The sequence below is a fragment of the Asparagus officinalis genome, chromosome 7, assembly GCF_001876935.1.
Source record: "Asparagus officinalis chromosome 7, Aspof.V1, whole genome shotgun sequence".
Taxonomy (NCBI): domain Eukaryota; kingdom Viridiplantae; phylum Streptophyta; class Magnoliopsida; order Asparagales; family Asparagaceae; genus Asparagus; species Asparagus officinalis.
This window is the reverse complement of record NC_033800.1, coordinates 12,513,117-12,530,364: the sequence shown is the minus strand read 5'-3', so window position 1 is coordinate 12,530,364 and position 17,248 is coordinate 12,513,117. Positions and strand designations below refer to the sequence as shown.

The following is a 17,248-nucleotide window of genomic DNA, read 5'->3' as shown; positions in this document are numbered from 1 at the left end:
ATAGTCACTGAGCAATTTCATACTTACACTAGACGGAAAATTTTCTTTTTTCCTGCTCATGGCTTTTACATGAAATAATCTATCCTGGGTTTCAAGTGAATCTTAGCTGCTTGAATAGTAGCTGTGGTGAAGTTGGATGCCTTCCTGGCAATCAGAAGTTTATAGAGTCGTAGCAGACGACAAACCATTCATGAGAATTTTTTGTTGGTGTCTTATTAGGAAAACAGTGCGTATTCAACTTAGTTTCATTTCATTAACTGTTCTAATCAAGGTTTTAAATATCGGATATCGGGGAAATATCGGATGGCCAAAATTCATATCGGATTGCGGATATCGGGGAAATATCGGGGATATGTGGTAAATATCGGAATGCCATAATGAATGTTTGCATACATAGTATAATGCATTAAAATGTAATCTCAACATATATAATAAAATTTAAGCATACAAAATATGAATAATATATATTTAGGATCACTAATCAACCTTCTAAAACAAACAAAAGTGCAAAGCAACGTTGCAACATTCGATCTGCTTTTTTTAGGGCAAAATGTCATTTGATATAATGGGGAAATCTTGATATCTCGCCCAAAAATTCCAAACACGGTATATTATTTTGCAACAAACTATATAAAAAGATATATTGGTCCACATATCGGCTAATATATCGACCATATCGGGGATTTATCACTCAAAATAGCCAAAAAGCGGTAAAGGTTATTTAAAGACCATATCGGTTGCGGCAAGCCCTGTAAAAGGATATATCGGGGGATATATCGGGTCATGTCGGGGATATTTAAAACAATGGTTCTAATGATGGTATTGTATATTGGAGACCTTAACTCATGTATCATTTCTTTGTATGAAGATTTGTATTGTGAGGATGATACTCTATTTGATGAACTTCGAGTTTTACCCCTTGTTTTCTAATGTATTAAAATGAACTCTTGTCAGTTATATTTTGAAAGTTGCTGAATATTACTTCTAGTTTTACAGAAATGTCAGTTATATGACTGCAAACAGTTTTGCTGGATTTTTAATTTGATGGAGTTTAATTTTCCGGTTCACAAGGGCTTAATGGTTCTATTCATAGTTGAATAAATGAGATGCACCAGATTGGGTTTGGAGTTCAACATGGGGGAGAATTCTTTTCATATCTAACTCCATACTGGCTTATGTTGCAGTGTCATCCTGTTCCCAATTGCAATCACTTTCTATATCACCTGGTGGTTCATTTGTTTTGTTGATGGATTCTTTTCTCCCATCTATGCTCAACTGGGATTCAATATATTTGGTAAGCAAACTATTTTGTTTTATTAACTTTTCATATTGTAACTTGCGGCGTTCAGCATTAATTTGCTTCTTCAGCTTGCTTCTTTGTTTACTAATTTTCTCTCCCCTTTCTATGATTTGGCAGATGTTTTCACATACTTTCTTGTTGACTTAAAGAAACCACCATTAGCATGTGGCATTATGAATGCCTTAGGAGTTTATGTAAACACTTCAAAACGACTGCAATGTGTGTGATCTGGTCACCAGTAGCTGTCATGCGACAATGAGAAAGGGGATCAAACTAGGATGCAAAATATACACAAGCACAAACACAGAGCAACTGCTAACTTATCTAAGAGGATGGCCACTAATTATTGAATATTATTCATATATGCATAAAACAATTAGCTACACTATTCTTGAAACGCAGAAGTAGGAAGATGCAAGTCAGTGCTAAAGTACACACCAAAAATGAATAGCGAATTTTGTTCAATCTTAAATAGCTGATAAATCAATGGAACTGGTCTAAATATTTGGCAATAATCATTGGAATCCATAACTGCGCAATATGAAACAAGAATAAAAGATCAACATTTCTGACCTCAGGTGGTGAGAGGCTGCACCTATGGACAAAGCCTCCATCAAATTTTTATTAAAAATCAGCATTAGACTAACTATGAATTTGATTCTCCTAGGTTATGGGCTTTTAATATCACAGACAAAGAGGATATGGGCAGGTAGTGTAAAGAATCTTCTGCCCTATCTCTATGGCTGTTGCAGAGTCGAGGAAGATTTTGGGTTCAGATTTGATTTTGGCTTAGAGGTGGGGAGTTTTTGACAAAGCTTTGAAAGAAGACAGTGCTTGATATGAATTGTTATCAACAGGATTGAGCTGGTGATGGATTTAGATGAGGTTTAGTATTGGGGTCAGAAAAGATTGTCATCCAAAGAGAAATTAGGAGAAGATAGACGGAGGCTAGTTAATGTTGTGGTTTCCAAATACATTTGTTCCACTGTGACTTTGTTCCTGTCGGAGAGAAGAAAGTCATTAGTTTTCTTTTTTTTTTATTTCACAGAAACCCGAAATAACAATATAGGGTTGGAATTCCTAAATCTTGAGAAAGGTCCTGACTGGAAAAAAAGATTCTAAACAGCTTACAAAGCTACAAAATCCATACAATCAAAGAAAAATAGTTGAAGACGTTATCTAATGATACCAGCTAAAACATGCTTACCTATGCTTAGCGTTCTTTTTCATCGCTCTAGAATAAACACGATCTCCCTGTCAAGTTCTTTCTGACTATGTTTGTCTGAGCTGCATCTTCTAACTTAAATATGCATTTCACCTTCATAATGAAGCTCCTCCTTTCAATGAGATTATCTTACCCAGTCACACCATAGTATGATGAGGATATCATAATATGATATAAAAATGAGAATACCTTTCTATGATGCTGTTCTAGCTGTTTCTTTATCGTTTTTTGCTTAATCAGTGCTGATCTTTTGGGTATTGATACTGGTAGAGTTTATGACACTCCCCCTTTTTTCTTTATTATTGATTCTTTGCTATTCAATTATTAAGTTTGGGCTCATTGTTTTTTCTTGGAATATGAGATCCCAAATCCTTACATCAGATATCTGAAAAAACAATTGTGCTTAAGTAGTTTGCTTTGCTTGCCAGGACTTGGTTTTATAACGTCCATAACCTTCATCTTCTTGGTTGGAGTGTTCATGTCCTCATGGCTAGGGGCATCTGTCCTTAGCCTTGGAGAGTGGTTTATTAAGAGGATGCCGTTTGTTCGCCATATTTACAATGCATCCAAGCAGATTAGTGCAGCCATATCACCTAGTAATTTATCCTCATTCTGTTTTCCATTCGCCTTCACCTTTTTTCACTTTTTGAGTTGAGCATATTGCTGAAGTTTTCTATCTGCAGATCAGAACACACAAGCATTCAAGGAAGTTGCAATTATAAGACATCCGCGAATTGGTGAATATGCAATTGGTTTCATCACTTCATCTGTTGTTCTTCAGGTCTTAAAAACATACACCATTAAAGATCTATACTGCATTCCATTTGCATGATTGCCCATTCTTATTATCACCAAGTTATGTTTTTTCCTGTGATCATTGCATCGATATGTATATACCTTATACCTTTTGTAGGTGAAACTGTTGGAGTGTGCTTCAATGCTTTCATGTAGATATACATGCTAGAACTTTTCCCCACTTTATATCCTGTGATCTTGAAGCTAGAAATCTGATTAGTATGGTTCTCAATGGATCATAATCTGAATGGAACTGTAAACAAGTAGGTTTCTTTAGAAGTTGTTTACATCTAGTGGGAATAGTAAAAGACAAGACTCATCTCAGCATATCTGAAGATAAATAAGTTCTTTTCAGAATCTGCATCAAATTGAACTTGATCCAACTTTCAGATTTTTTGGGCTTTTGTGAGTCTTTCCTTAAAAATAATGCATGTATGTTGCCATAGTCACCTGGAATTTGTTCGATTTATTTGTGGTTCACTTCATTTCATGTGAACCTAAGTTCTAAAATCAGTCCCAAGCCACTCCTTTTCACTTCTTCTCAGATAGCATATTAACTGCTCAAAAATGCTAGTTTAGTATATTATCTCTCTTTAAATGACTAATGATTTCGGGAGGCTGAGTAGAGCTCTAACTAAGTCCAGTGAAACTACTTGAGTAATAATAACATTAGCATCATTGATTTGAAATCTTTATTGACTAGGTCATGCGACATAACTGAATTCATTGAGAGAGGTTGGTTGGTGTGTGCATGTCTTGGGGTAGCCAGGTGGGTTGGTTTGATATTCCATACTGAACTACAGTGGTACTTCAGTTTTTAGACTAGTGATGCAGTACAATGGAATTCCACTCGAAGAAGAAGACAAGGAGGTTTGATATTCATATTAAACATTTGAAATCACAATTAGCATTAGATTTTTTAATAATTAATAAGTTTTAAGCATTGTTCAGCTCCACAGTTAAAATTTGGTAAGATTACCTTTGATTTCTTTCTTATTTAAATGTGATGCACACTAGAATTACAAGTAGTTCATAGCACATGTGGAGATTGGTTTTATTTCAGTAGGGAATGTTAGAGTTTAGTTGAATATGTAGCAACATGTGTAAGCCAAGGGATGAAGATCAGATCTGTATCATGATCTGAAGGAAAGGAGGTTTGATATTCATATCAAACGTTTGAAATGACAATTAGCATTAGATTTTTTTACTAGTTAATAAGTTTTAAGCATTGTTCAGCTCCATAGTTGAAATTTGGTAAGGTCGTCTTTGATTTCCTTCGTAGGGAAACAGAGGAAGCAAAGTTCATTCTTCATCTAAGCTTAACCTCTCTTAAATATAGATTATGAGGATATTACAATATAGGTATGAGATAAAATCATAAAATTATATTTAAACACATCTCACGATATCTCAACAATTCATATAATATCTACTAGATCTAAATGTTAATAATATCTAACACTCATCTTCAAGTTGGAGCATATATAGTTATATGGAGCATATATAGTTATATACTATATATGTCCAGCTTGCTACAAATGGAAATAGAATGACTAGTTGCAAGAGCTTTTGTATCTTTGCCCGGAATACTTGAAGATGCCAGCAATCAAAAAAGTGTATCATCGTCAGAAGAAACTCTAGGCAGTTAATAGAATCACTCTAGACATGTAAGCCAGTAGAAACACCCTAGGCGGGTAAGCCAGTAGAAATACTTTAGGCGGGTGCACCAATAGAAACCCTAGGTGGGCATGCCCATAGAAACACGCTAGGTGGCCACGCCTGTAGAATCAACCTAGGCAGGTGCGCTAGTAAAAACCTTAGGCGAGTCGGCCATAGAAATAATAAGGATTCATTGATCAATCGCTTGTTTGGTCGCTCGATCTTGATTTTAGTGCTTTTTTGACGAGAAAGATGACTTCAACAGGAGATGGAGTCATAGAGGAAGCAGTGGTGATCGTCGTAGTCGTTACTATTCACGTGGTGAATAGGAATCTAGCTAGTGCTCACTCACTAAACAGAGGTCTCGATTACTGTTTATGTGATGAACATTAACTCAGGTGAGCAATTCTTTCTTTTAGGGCTTTTTATGATGATTTATGAATTAATGATCTCGAAGTAGTTGTCAAAGCTTAAGATGTCGGAGCCACCGAGGGGAAGCATAGAGGCGGTGAAAACCCCCTTGGCGACCCGAGGTTGAGGAAGAAAAATGAGCTCTCTAGGATCACTATTATAAGTAGCGGTAAATAGTGCTGCAATAGCAGCGCTAATAGCGTTACCGATCCCTTCCCGCTACGCTATTGCCCAATAGTGGTGACATATTGTAAAATATCCGCTTTTCGCTTGCAGAAGCGACTAATAGCACGTCATAACGATAAATAGCGGTTGATTGCACGCAAAATTCACTTTTGACCGCTATTTAAAAGTGGTTTTAGGTTTATTTTTTAAATTTAGACCCGCCTAGCAACCATTGCATCTCACCGCCTCCCGCGATTTCTAGCGTATTCCCGTCGTCTCCCACATCCTCTTTGACTCCTCCAGTCGTCTTCAGTATTATGTAACGGTTACATGTCTATTTCATGTTTAAGGTCTCTTTCAATTATCAAATATGCACTTTTGGATTTTTTAGATTATTCTTTAATTTTTTTTTTGAATATTTATACATATCTAAATTAGATGCTATTTGACTGTGTTTTTTGTCGTTATTTTGTTGCAATAGCCCCCAATAGTTTTAGCGATGCCTCACCGCTACGCGATGTTATCCGCTATCGATAATTTTGTCTAGGATCAAGAAGGCTCTGATACCATGTAGAGAAATAGAGATGTAGAGAAATAGAGAAGGTTCCAATTGTTAGGGTTTTTTTTTGAAAGGCCCAATAGGAGATGGATCTAATCTACTGGACCCAATTGACTCAAAATGACTAATCCTATTTGGGTCATGAGTTCGAGCATATTAATCACCTATCTATCTTACTCTCTATCCGATGAGGGACTAAATCCCACTCCATGCATTTTCCCAAACCAAACCTCATATAACCGAATGGATGCGAAAATACTTTACAAATCTCCACATTCACTCGGAGTCCAATTAGAGCCCAAAACACGGGATTGGCTAATTAAGGGAGCGTTTGGCAACCGTCATGTTTTTGTCGTTTTTGTTTTTTTTTCAACAAAAACAAAGAAACGCATTTGGCAACTGGAGCGTTTTTTTGACTTGTCCCTTTACAAAATCTAAAAATTAAATATTTTTCTCAAAATATCAAAAATGTGTTTTAAGATTTCGTTTTTTCATCTAAGCCGTCGCAGCTCGATCGCCCACCGCTGTCAGGCACCGCCCCACACCCGTCGTCGCTGCTGGCGCACCGCCGCCCCACCGCCGCTACTCGTGCCCGCGGCCACCCGCGGCCACCGTCCCAACACCAGTCATCTGGCCACCGCCCGTCGCATCTCAGGCCACGCCACCCGCCCGCCACGTCACTGGCCGCGCCCGCCGTGGTCGACCGGTCGCTATCGCCACCACGCCACTGTCGCCGCTCCACTCGGCCCGCCAGCCGCCCGCTCGTCAGCCACCCGCCGGTTGCGCAGCGTCGGTCACCCTCCACCCGCCGCTGCACCACACCGCGGTCGCTGCCCGCCGGCCATCCGTCGTCCCGCACGTCGCGCGACACCGGCCACGGCTGCCGCCTCCACGTCGCTGCCCGTCGGCCATTCACCGCCGCCTGTCGGTTCCGTAAACGCTGGCACTCGTCGCTCCCGTCGTGTAGCCACTCGGCGTCGTCGTTCGCATCGCCTCATTCGGTCGGATCATCGGACCCACCGAATCGTCGGCACCGAACGCCCGCGCCACTATCGCTATATAAATGGTCAAACTAGTTTGACCAAAATGGTGTTTTCAAAACACATTTCAAAAGAAACATCATGGCATGATGTTTTTTACAAAAATACAACAAAAAAACACATTATCAAACACACCCTAAGATAGCTTCTCAACTACCTCGTATACGAATATAGTCAAACAGCAACTTGTGACAGCATGTGGACTAGAGGGAGATATAATGTAACGTCACTTGCACTCCACCTTGAGCTATATAATCCATAGAATAGAATTTCGAAGCAACTGGAGTATTTAACAAAAGCCCATCGAACCATGAGCTCTGATACCAAGTAGAGAAATAGAAAAGGCAAAGTTCATTATTCATCCGATCCTAACCTCTCTTAAATAGAGATTAGGAGGATATTACAAAATCGGTATGAAATAAAATCATATATAATCACATCTCATAATATCTCAATAATATTACATATCATCTAATAGATCTAAATACTAATAATATCTAACATCCTTTGTATTACTTACATGTGATGCATACTGGAATTATAATTAGTTCACATCACATATTGAGATTGGTTAATTTGGTTTTACTTAAATAGGGAATGTCAGAGTTTAGTTGAATATGTAGCAATATATGTAAGCCCAAGTGATGAAGATCAAATCTGTGTCATGATTTGAAGGAAAGTAGATGACTGTTTTGTGTGGGTGTTGGCTTGACTTTGTTTCAATACACGGTTTGCCATTGGACTTGGGTTTTGTTATTGGATGGCTTGATGGTAGCAAGAATACAAAAAAGGGGTGGGGGTGGATAGTAGTGCTGGAAAGATGGGCCATAGGTTGGTCTGCTAAAAATTGACATATTAAGCAGGGTTATTGGGCCGATTGATTAGACTTTTGGAGATGATTTGGCTTGGTTTGTTGATAACAATGAGAAATATCAAAGGATGCTTAAGATCTGTTCTTGGTTTAACTACTAATTCTTTTTGTCAATGTCAAGAAAGGGAAGAGATAAAAGCTTCTGCATCAAAATAGAGAGAACTGATAGGGTATTTTTATGGACTTATGGAAATATGTCGATGAATTTGAACAAATAGTTCAGATCCATTTGTGCAGAAGAAATTATTTGGATCTTGGGTGAACGTTGGAAAGATAAATTTGTGGGTAAGCCGGAACCACACACAGGCACATAACATTTTGGGCTTCACACCTGGGCAAATCAGACGCTTGTAGCAATTACATTCTAAAGTTTTCATAGTTTTTTATTTCTCAATTTACTATTTGCTTAAACGATGAAATTTGAAACTCCTTAAAATAGAGTTGGAACCATAATCTCCAATGCAATTTAAAATTCAAACTCAAATTCTATCCTAATACACTTTAAGATTGCAATCTAGATACCTTAATCTAATAGATAAAATCAAACATCTTATATAAAAGTCCTAAATAAAATAAAAATCTAAATTTGAAATCATAACAAGTTATCTTCATCCATCGGTAATATCTGAATTTGTCCTGCCTCACCTTAGTATGAAGGAAATTATATGTTTTAATATCAAAGGGCCTTTGACTCTAAAGGAAAATGCATTAGATGCGAGACGCTTCATTACTGCCTTGCATCATAAGGCGCGTGAAGTGCTGAGGTGTGCACATTTGATAGACATTAACATAAACAACAAAGTGTATGCTAGTAGAACTATAGAACCCTTAATTGTAGCAATATTATGAACACATATGTGAGGACCTAGTTGGTCGTCCAAGCATATGAAAGTTGTAATGCTGGATGAGGAATAGGCTTTATCTCAGCATAAGACAATGAACAATATATGAATGAAGAACCACACATCCAAAGGAACTAGTAAATCTCGTATATCTGTGTTTGATAACCTGGTTCATGTTTAGGTAGTTTTACTAGAAAAATAGATACATTATGAAAGATGATTTGAAATTGGATGAGTTATTATCAGATGAGAAATACGACCATAATATTTATGATCCTACACTTTCATAAATAGGATTCTATTGCTCTCTCGCACATTCTACGGCCTTTTGGTTTTTACAAATTTTGTTAGTGTTAGAATATGAAATTATAACTCTTAACCCTCACAACAACTTTGTAGTCTTGGTGTAGTGGCAGAGTCCAATGACATGGTATTAGAGCAACCCAAGTTTAATCCTATTGACCATCAACTTTTAAGCGGATTTTTAATATAAATTGATTCCGCCACATGAGTCTTAGTTTCGACCCATGAAAAGGGCTCTCAACTTGTTGGTGCATATGTTCGAATATAAAATTATAATCGTCAACCCTCATTACAACAAAGTTTTAGTATTGTGGCATAGTTCAATGACAGGAATAACTTTTTTTCCATGTTGGCATACTATATATGCTTCATGAAACATATGATGGAAATGATTGTAGAAGAAATGATCAGAATTTTGGTGTAGTGACATCATAAATGTTCGAAGTTTTGGTGTAGTGGCAGGGTCCTATGACATTAGAACTCTTTTTGTTGTTGGCATATATAAATGCTTCATGAAGCATGTGATGGAAGTGAGCGCAAAAGATATGAGAATGTGATGGACGTGTGCACATACACTAAGAGATACGATAAGGAACAAGTGCATTTGTAGAAAGTAGAGGTAGACTCCTATGGATGATAAAACAAGAGCGAATGGATTTAGATGGTTTGGTCATGTGCGACTTGAGTCCACTAAATTGCAAAGAAATTATGAAGTTCCATAGGCCCCACTTCTTTGTGTCTGGTAGTACAACAATAGTATAACTCTTGTGTTGCACTTAACAGTGTCTAATTAAAAGACCTGGCTCAGTCGATACGCAATTATATCATTGCCTTGCATATTGGGCTTGTGATAAATTAAAATTATTGATGGGCTTTCCAATGCCTCAACCAATAAGTGTCTCTCTCTCTCTCTCTCTCTCTCTCTCTCTCTCTCCATATATATATTACTATAAACTTAAGTGGATACAAATACTTCACCAATTTTTTTATCCATTAGATTTGCTTTGAGATTTGTGCAAAACATGAAAGATATCTTTGAGATGTGTATTTATTTGCGAAACATGCCAACACAACTCTTAAAGAAAATCTAATGGATAAAAAAAGTTATTGGACAAGTTTTTTTATCCACTTAAGTTTATAGGAGCTTTACTTTATATATATACACACACATAAACACACACATACATATACATATACATATGTACACACGCACATGCGCTCGCGCGCACACATGCACGCTCATGAACGTCTTTATTAATATTTTCATATATATATATTTCTCAACCTTTCATACAGAGTTATTCTGCTGAAGAGGAGCTATGCTGCGTTTATGTTCCAACCAATCATCTGTATATTGGAGATATATTTCTGATCAACTCCAAAGATGTTATTAGACCAAACTTATCGGTCCGAGAAGGAATTGGTAACATTTGCCTTTTCAGTTAACAGTATATAAATTAATAACATAACTTACCTGTTTATTCTAGCTTATTATTGACAATTTTCATCATTTTTCATTCATCATCTTATGTGCAGAAATTGTCGTCTCTGTTGGCATGTCAATGCCACAGGTTCTCTCGACGCAGGACTCAACTACAATGCAAAATAGAACCAGATCAATGAGAAACTAAGACGCCTAGTCTTGAGCTGTAAAAAATGCAATTTAATTTGGGTCTTAGTGTTTTATCGGATATTTGGTTAGTGCGGAGTTTTCTCTTCTCTTTTTGTTTTCATCCAAATTATGTTGGTTTGATGGGTCATACACCCTAAAATTTGGGCTTCTGCTGATGCATATATAACTAATGTAGGCAGAGTAGATCTAACGATCTTTGACTTTGATGTAGATGATCAATTGTGTTGTTTTCTTCTTGTTAATATCAGAAGTACAAGCCATGATTGTGGTTACACGAAATTTAAGTATTCTGGTTCAGTTTTGGAGCCACTTTTGGAAAAGATTTGAAGGCAGATTGACTATCCTAATTGAATGTGCAAAAAGAACTTACAAATCGTGGTTCAATCTGAAATATTATGGATGAGACATTTTGTTACATTTGTATTCTCCAATCTGGAGAATGAGAAACATTTTAGTGGCTTGATTAGTATTTCTCTGGTTCGGACCGCTTGCAATAAATTAGAGTTATTGGCAATGTTGTCATAGGTATCATTTTATAGATTTTCATTGGGAGGAGCGCCTTCCCTAATTTTTCGACCGTGGGAATCCATCTAGGTGATTGAGGACTACCAACCATAACATTTCTCTTATAATCTGTATAAACATTTTCTTGCACTGTGAACGTAGAGAATCCCATTAAATTAGCGGGGCAAAGTTTTAACTGGCCCCGTGTAGTTATTGATTTAGAAAAAGTGATTAAGGAGAATTGTTAACATAGTTAGCTCTTTTAATAATCTGAAGAGTTAAATTGTTAACTTGTGAAGTATGATTTATCAATCTTTTTCTTTCTTGAAATAAGAATAGGGCAACAGGCCTTATTAAAGGTATATTATATCTCTCAAAACTTAGTATATATAGATAATATCTAGAAGAGATTTTGATGTAGACCTAAGGCTGTGCAATTGGTCGGTCGGTTCGGTTTTTGGCCAAACCGAACCGAACTGCCTATCATTCAAAACTGAACCGAACCGATTTAAGTTGGTTCGGTTCGCTTCGGTTCGAGTCGGTTTGTTTGGTTTTTACTTGGGGACAAATGTTATGTGGAAATTTAATTTCACCTCTAATCTGTTGACGAAGAAAGAAGTCTCTTAGACTTCAATTTATTAAAATTCATAAACTATCAAATGCTATTGAATATTAAATATAGAAATCAAAATCTTATTCCTACCAAAGCTTACATAAATTTTTTAAGAGAAAGCCTACATAAAGAATTAAAGTGATCTTAATTTGATAGACAAAGTAAATAAAAATATGTACTAATTTTAATGTTGGGTATAGTTTTTATAAAATTATAAGTCTAATCTAAAGAGAAGTCTGATCCAAAGATGTATCAATCGAGGAGAAAAATCAAGAAAATGTTAGAATCAACATTATGGTTTAAGTTTTTTACCTCTAAATTGGATTGGTCCAAAGTAGAAGAAGCGAATAGATAATAGAGAGGAGTAGAGAACTAGAGACAATGAAAAACTCTAATATGGCGATGACACCATTGTTGGGGTATTTTATCGTTATCAGGTCGCGTGAGAGAAAATGGTATCAAGTTGCAGCGAAGTAACTCTATATAAACTATAATGAGTCGGGTTTAAGCGGATGTAAACAGTAATTAGAATGAGTAATACAATTTGGTCAGTTCGGTCGGTTCGGGTTAAAAAAACTTCAACCCGACCCTAACCGAACTCTAGTAAAAATCGAATCGAACTGTCAAATTTTGGTCGGTTCGGTCGTTTGTTCAGCTTGAATCGAACTATGCTCACCTCTATGTAGACCCCTGAAGGGTAGAGGAGCAGACATTTGTCGTCACTCTACACAACATGGGAGAATCAAAAGAAAGCATTCATAGATATCAGAGTAGCCTATACAAAATAAGTAAAGTATATGAACAATTGGTAGCTAGCTAGCAGATACGTCAACTGGCAAAATAATTTATATCCATCCCACATGACTGATAGAGAAAGTTGCTATGGATTGGCCCCTGCGGTATTGCTATCCTCGCTGGAAGAAAGGAGCTCTGAGATGCCATTCTCTTAGACGATAGCTTTCAACTTCTGCCCCCTTTTGTTTGCTGGAGAGCCTGTCCAGAAAATGAGCAACCATGAAAGTCAACTTACGAGCTTGAGGTTCTTCTCCTCAAAAGATCAAGTTGTTACGAGCTCTCTACATAAACAAGCAGGTAGTGGGGAAGCAAAACCTCCAAAGTAGTCGAGCCTTAGTATCAATAGTAACATCATTGTAGATATTAAAGCATTGACTAATATCTCGAGGCAAAGAAGCAACTCCAATCTTAGGAAGAAAAAAATCTGAAACTTATTTAGCGAAAGAATAGTGTAAGAAGAGGTGGTCTGGATCTCCAATTCACGTTGACATTAGGAACAAGTAGGATCTCCAGTCTACCCTTTGATAAGTAGCATGTCCTTGATATTCAGTTTATGCAGAGATAAGAGCCATTGGAAGAACTTGACTTTGCTAGGTAGAATACTTTTTCCATATAGTCGAATAGAATAGGTTACGAGTGCTTTCATCAGAAGTAAATGAGTATAAAGATTTGATAGGGAAGACTGTTGAATTGTCTAAAAGCCAACACACCTGATCCAACTCCGACGAAGGGCAAATATTAGATGAAGATAGCATATGTTTAGGAGCATTAACTTATAAATGATCTTGCTCTCCTATTGGTCTCATGATGATTGGTCTCTGTAAAACCCTGATAATTTTTAAATGATATATTAATATGAGATTAATTATGATATATGGATATTTAGTATGATAAATATCATTAAATGGTATATGAGTATAATACCATGTGTTTTGAGTATGGACGAGTTCATACATGAGAGAGAAAAGAGTCGAAACATGCACAATGGCCAAACCCTTAAAAAACTAAAAATACCCAGTCCGGTCGACCGCCACGGTCGACCGCGAAACCTGCAGAGTATTTTTGAATCCTGTTTTGAGTTGGTTTCGGATTTCTAAACCTAATTTCGTTTTCCCTGATATATATATGAGTTTTTCACGTTTTTCTCAGTTTTCCTAAGAACCCTAATAGCCACCAAAACCCCCAAAACCTAGTTTGATTTCTTGGAGAGATTGGAGGCTTTCGAACGGGATTTTCTCGGTTTTTGGCTTTTGGAGTGGAGATTTCTTTCAACCTTGCTTCTAAAACGTTTTTCGACAATCTCAGGCGAGTATCATCTCTGCTAATCCTCCTCCCAGTTTTCAAAATGCTTTTAAAGATATTTAAACATGTTTTGTAGAGTCTAAATAACTAGATTATGAATAAAAGACAACTCGTTTGTATTATATGTATAAAGATTAGGTCTTTTCATGCTAAAAAGGTTGAGAACGAATTTTACAGATGTATTTAAGATCTGAAGATGATTTTAAAACGTGATTAATCTAAAGAAAGAAGTTTGATTATTTTACAGATGTATTTAAGATCTGAAGATGATTTTAAAACGTGATTAATCTAAAGAAAGAAGTTTGATTTGTCGTTTTGAGCTTTTATGCATGTTTTAGGGTTTTGAATATAAATATAATGCGTAAAATCATGGTTATATATGTTAATTTTGTTTCCAGATATTTCTATCTGCTGTAACATGTTTGTATGCAAGATTCATGAAGTTTTTACCATGTTTAAATCACAAAAACACGACGTTAACACGACACACACAAAATCCTAAAAAAACTAGATTTTGGGCTTGGATCATAAAAACACGACGTGAACACGACACACACAAAAAATCCTGGAAAAACTGGATTTTGGGCTCAGGGCCCCCCGCCAGTCTGATGTTGGCTTGTGCATGGTTTTGGTTTGATTTATGTTTGTCGAGCGTTTCTCTTGACCTTGTGATGATTAACTATAATGTTAAAACTTGTTAAACACCTGGGATGATGGTGAACTTCAGATGCAGACACACACACCGAGATATATGCACTTATGCTTAGTTTGTGTTGAATTAACACACTTTTGTCACAAGTTAAAATTTATAAATACACATGACTAGTATTTGATCTTTCACGTATCCGGAAATAAGAAGATAAAACCCATTACCACAGAACGATTGAATAAGAGTATTACAATAGTATCGTTATTACATGTATCCGTAATAGGGAGATAATAAATCCTATTACCGCAGAGCGATTGAGTAAGAATATTACAAGAGTATCGCTATAGCACAAGATGATGCACACATAGATATTTGATCAGTTATAAGTTTTACTTCCATGATAGATTACCCGCGAGTAGGATATTTTTTTTGAGATTTTGACACACCCGTTATGGACGGCAATTATATTCGTTTTGGTTTGGTTGACATCCTCTTATATTAGAGTAGGCTACTCGGATGTAATTTGAGATGATGTATTTATTCTTTATGTTGGAGATTTAAGTATGTTTCCTTGACTATTTGTTTTCATAGAGAGCTATATGAATGATTTGATATATGTAAGTACTGACTCTATTTTCTTATATACTCCTACCCCTTCCCCTGGGGAGAGGTAGTGATGATCTCGCTAGCGTTTTGACGCTCGTTGTTTCCCCTCTTTCAGGCAGCGAGTCCGGCGTACGGAGAGTCACAGGATGATGGGACTCCTTAGTTGTCCATTTAGCTATTTATTATACTTTGTAGTTATTGCAGAACTCCACATGTAGTTGATTATTTTCAAACTCTAGATTGATACTTTATTTTAGAGTTGAGAGCTCTTGTGAGACTTTGTTTATTTGACTCATTGTATTTGAGATCCAGTTTACACTCAGAGATATTTCTATTCTATTTCAGTTGGGCTCATTCTTGATATTTCTTATGCTTCTTCTGTGTATATCCAATGTTACCTATTTCTATTTTGCCTGTCTGTACCTTCACCTATTTATTGTTTCCACTAGAGAGATAGTGATTGTGATGGTGAAACATGTCGTAGCATGGTGGTTGGTGCTTGGCAGGTTTGACAATCCGGGTTTTATCTGGGACTGCAGCATTGTGTGAACCCTGGGACGTCACAGTTGGTATCAGAGCTCTAGTTCCAATATCCTTAGGATCATCCATGTGTCATATTGTGGAGTTAGGATAGAGTTTACTAGGGATCATGTATACAGTCCGCAAGGAATCCTTAGTATGAGTGAGGACGTACTATATATGTACGCGAAAAATCTAATTTTTTTTGATCTATTTGCTTTGAATAATAAAGCATGATATGAGATATATGTGATATGATTTACTTATTGGTATATGTTATATCCTTCATGCTTGAGATCCTATTTACTACGTAATAAGCTCTATTTTGGAATTATAGATGTCAGGAAGAGGTCGTGGACGTCGAGTTACTCGTGCTCAGGGAGTTAAGCAGGATGATAGGGAGCGGGAGCCACAGCAGGTTCCGCAGTACTTAGTGGATCTCATAGCACCCTTGGCAACTCATTTGGCAGCTATTGAAGAGCAATTAGCAGATCAGGCTCGACAGGGAACTCCCATTCAGGAGGAGATACCAGAGAGGACACCAATAGTTACACCACCACCTCCAGTTGATGATGGAGTGGCTGAGCGGGAGGCTTAGCTTCGTTTGGTAGAGAGGTACCAGAAGTTAAAGGCTCCAGAGTTTCATGGTTCGACGGACTCTATTGCCGCACACAAATGGAAGGAAGATGTGAGTAACATCTTGGATATGCTGAATGTTAATTCTGTACAGAAGCATAGGCTTGCGGCTTTCAACCTCAAAGGCGATGCAGAAGGATGGTATAGACTCCGTTTCACCCTAGAGCAGAGGATGTCGGTCTCGTGGGAGACTTTTATATATCTTTTTGATGAGCAGTATGTTTCGGCTGTAGCGAAAGCCGGAAAAGAGTTAGAGCTAGCTCGATTAGAGCAAGGGGATATGTCTGTCATGGACTTTGAGAGTAAGTTCATGTCATTGCTTAGGTTCATCGGTATGTGGCACGTAGAGGAGCGTCAGGCTCAGATGTTCCTGATGGGACTTCGTCCAGGGTTGCGCCGGTATATAGTATCTCGGAGGTTTCGTTCAGTGCGAGAGGTGACAGATGCTTCCATGGCTCAAGAGACAGATACGGTCATATTCATCAAGGGCAAGAACAATGGTAAATCAGGACAGTCCGAAGAGAAAGGAAAAGGTAAAAGACCATTTGGAGGCTCAGGAGGACCCCATCAGTAGGGTAAGGGTCCGCATCAGTAGGGTCCCCATAAGAAGGGCCATCAGCAGGACCAGAGAGCACAGCAGCAGCGCCGATTTTAGGGAGCTTGTTACAATTGTAACAAGATTGGTCACAGAGCAACAGAGTGCCGCAGTGCACCCGCAGTAGGCCAGCAGGGTAGGACTCAACAGCATCAGCAAAACTACGCTCAGAGACGCGGTTAGGGCCAGCAGCTGAGGATTGAGGGACCCCCCAGCAGTCCCAAGG

The 17,248-nt window shown here is 37.5% G+C and overlaps 1 protein-coding gene across 1 annotated transcript; it reads left to right on the top strand.

The window, feature by feature from the left end:
• On the top strand, positions 1,163–11,125 carry LOC109849502 (protein LIKE COV 1-like). The gene is made up of 5 exons (XM_020419345.1): positions 1,163–1,294; positions 2,954–3,121; positions 3,209–3,306; positions 10,467–10,593; positions 10,707–11,125. The coding sequence occupies exons 2-5, from the start codon at positions 3,004–3,006 to the stop codon at positions 10,799–10,801; spliced, it is 438 nt and encodes a 145-aa protein (XP_020274934.1). The 5' UTR covers positions 1,163–1,294; positions 2,954–3,003; the 3' UTR covers positions 10,802–11,125.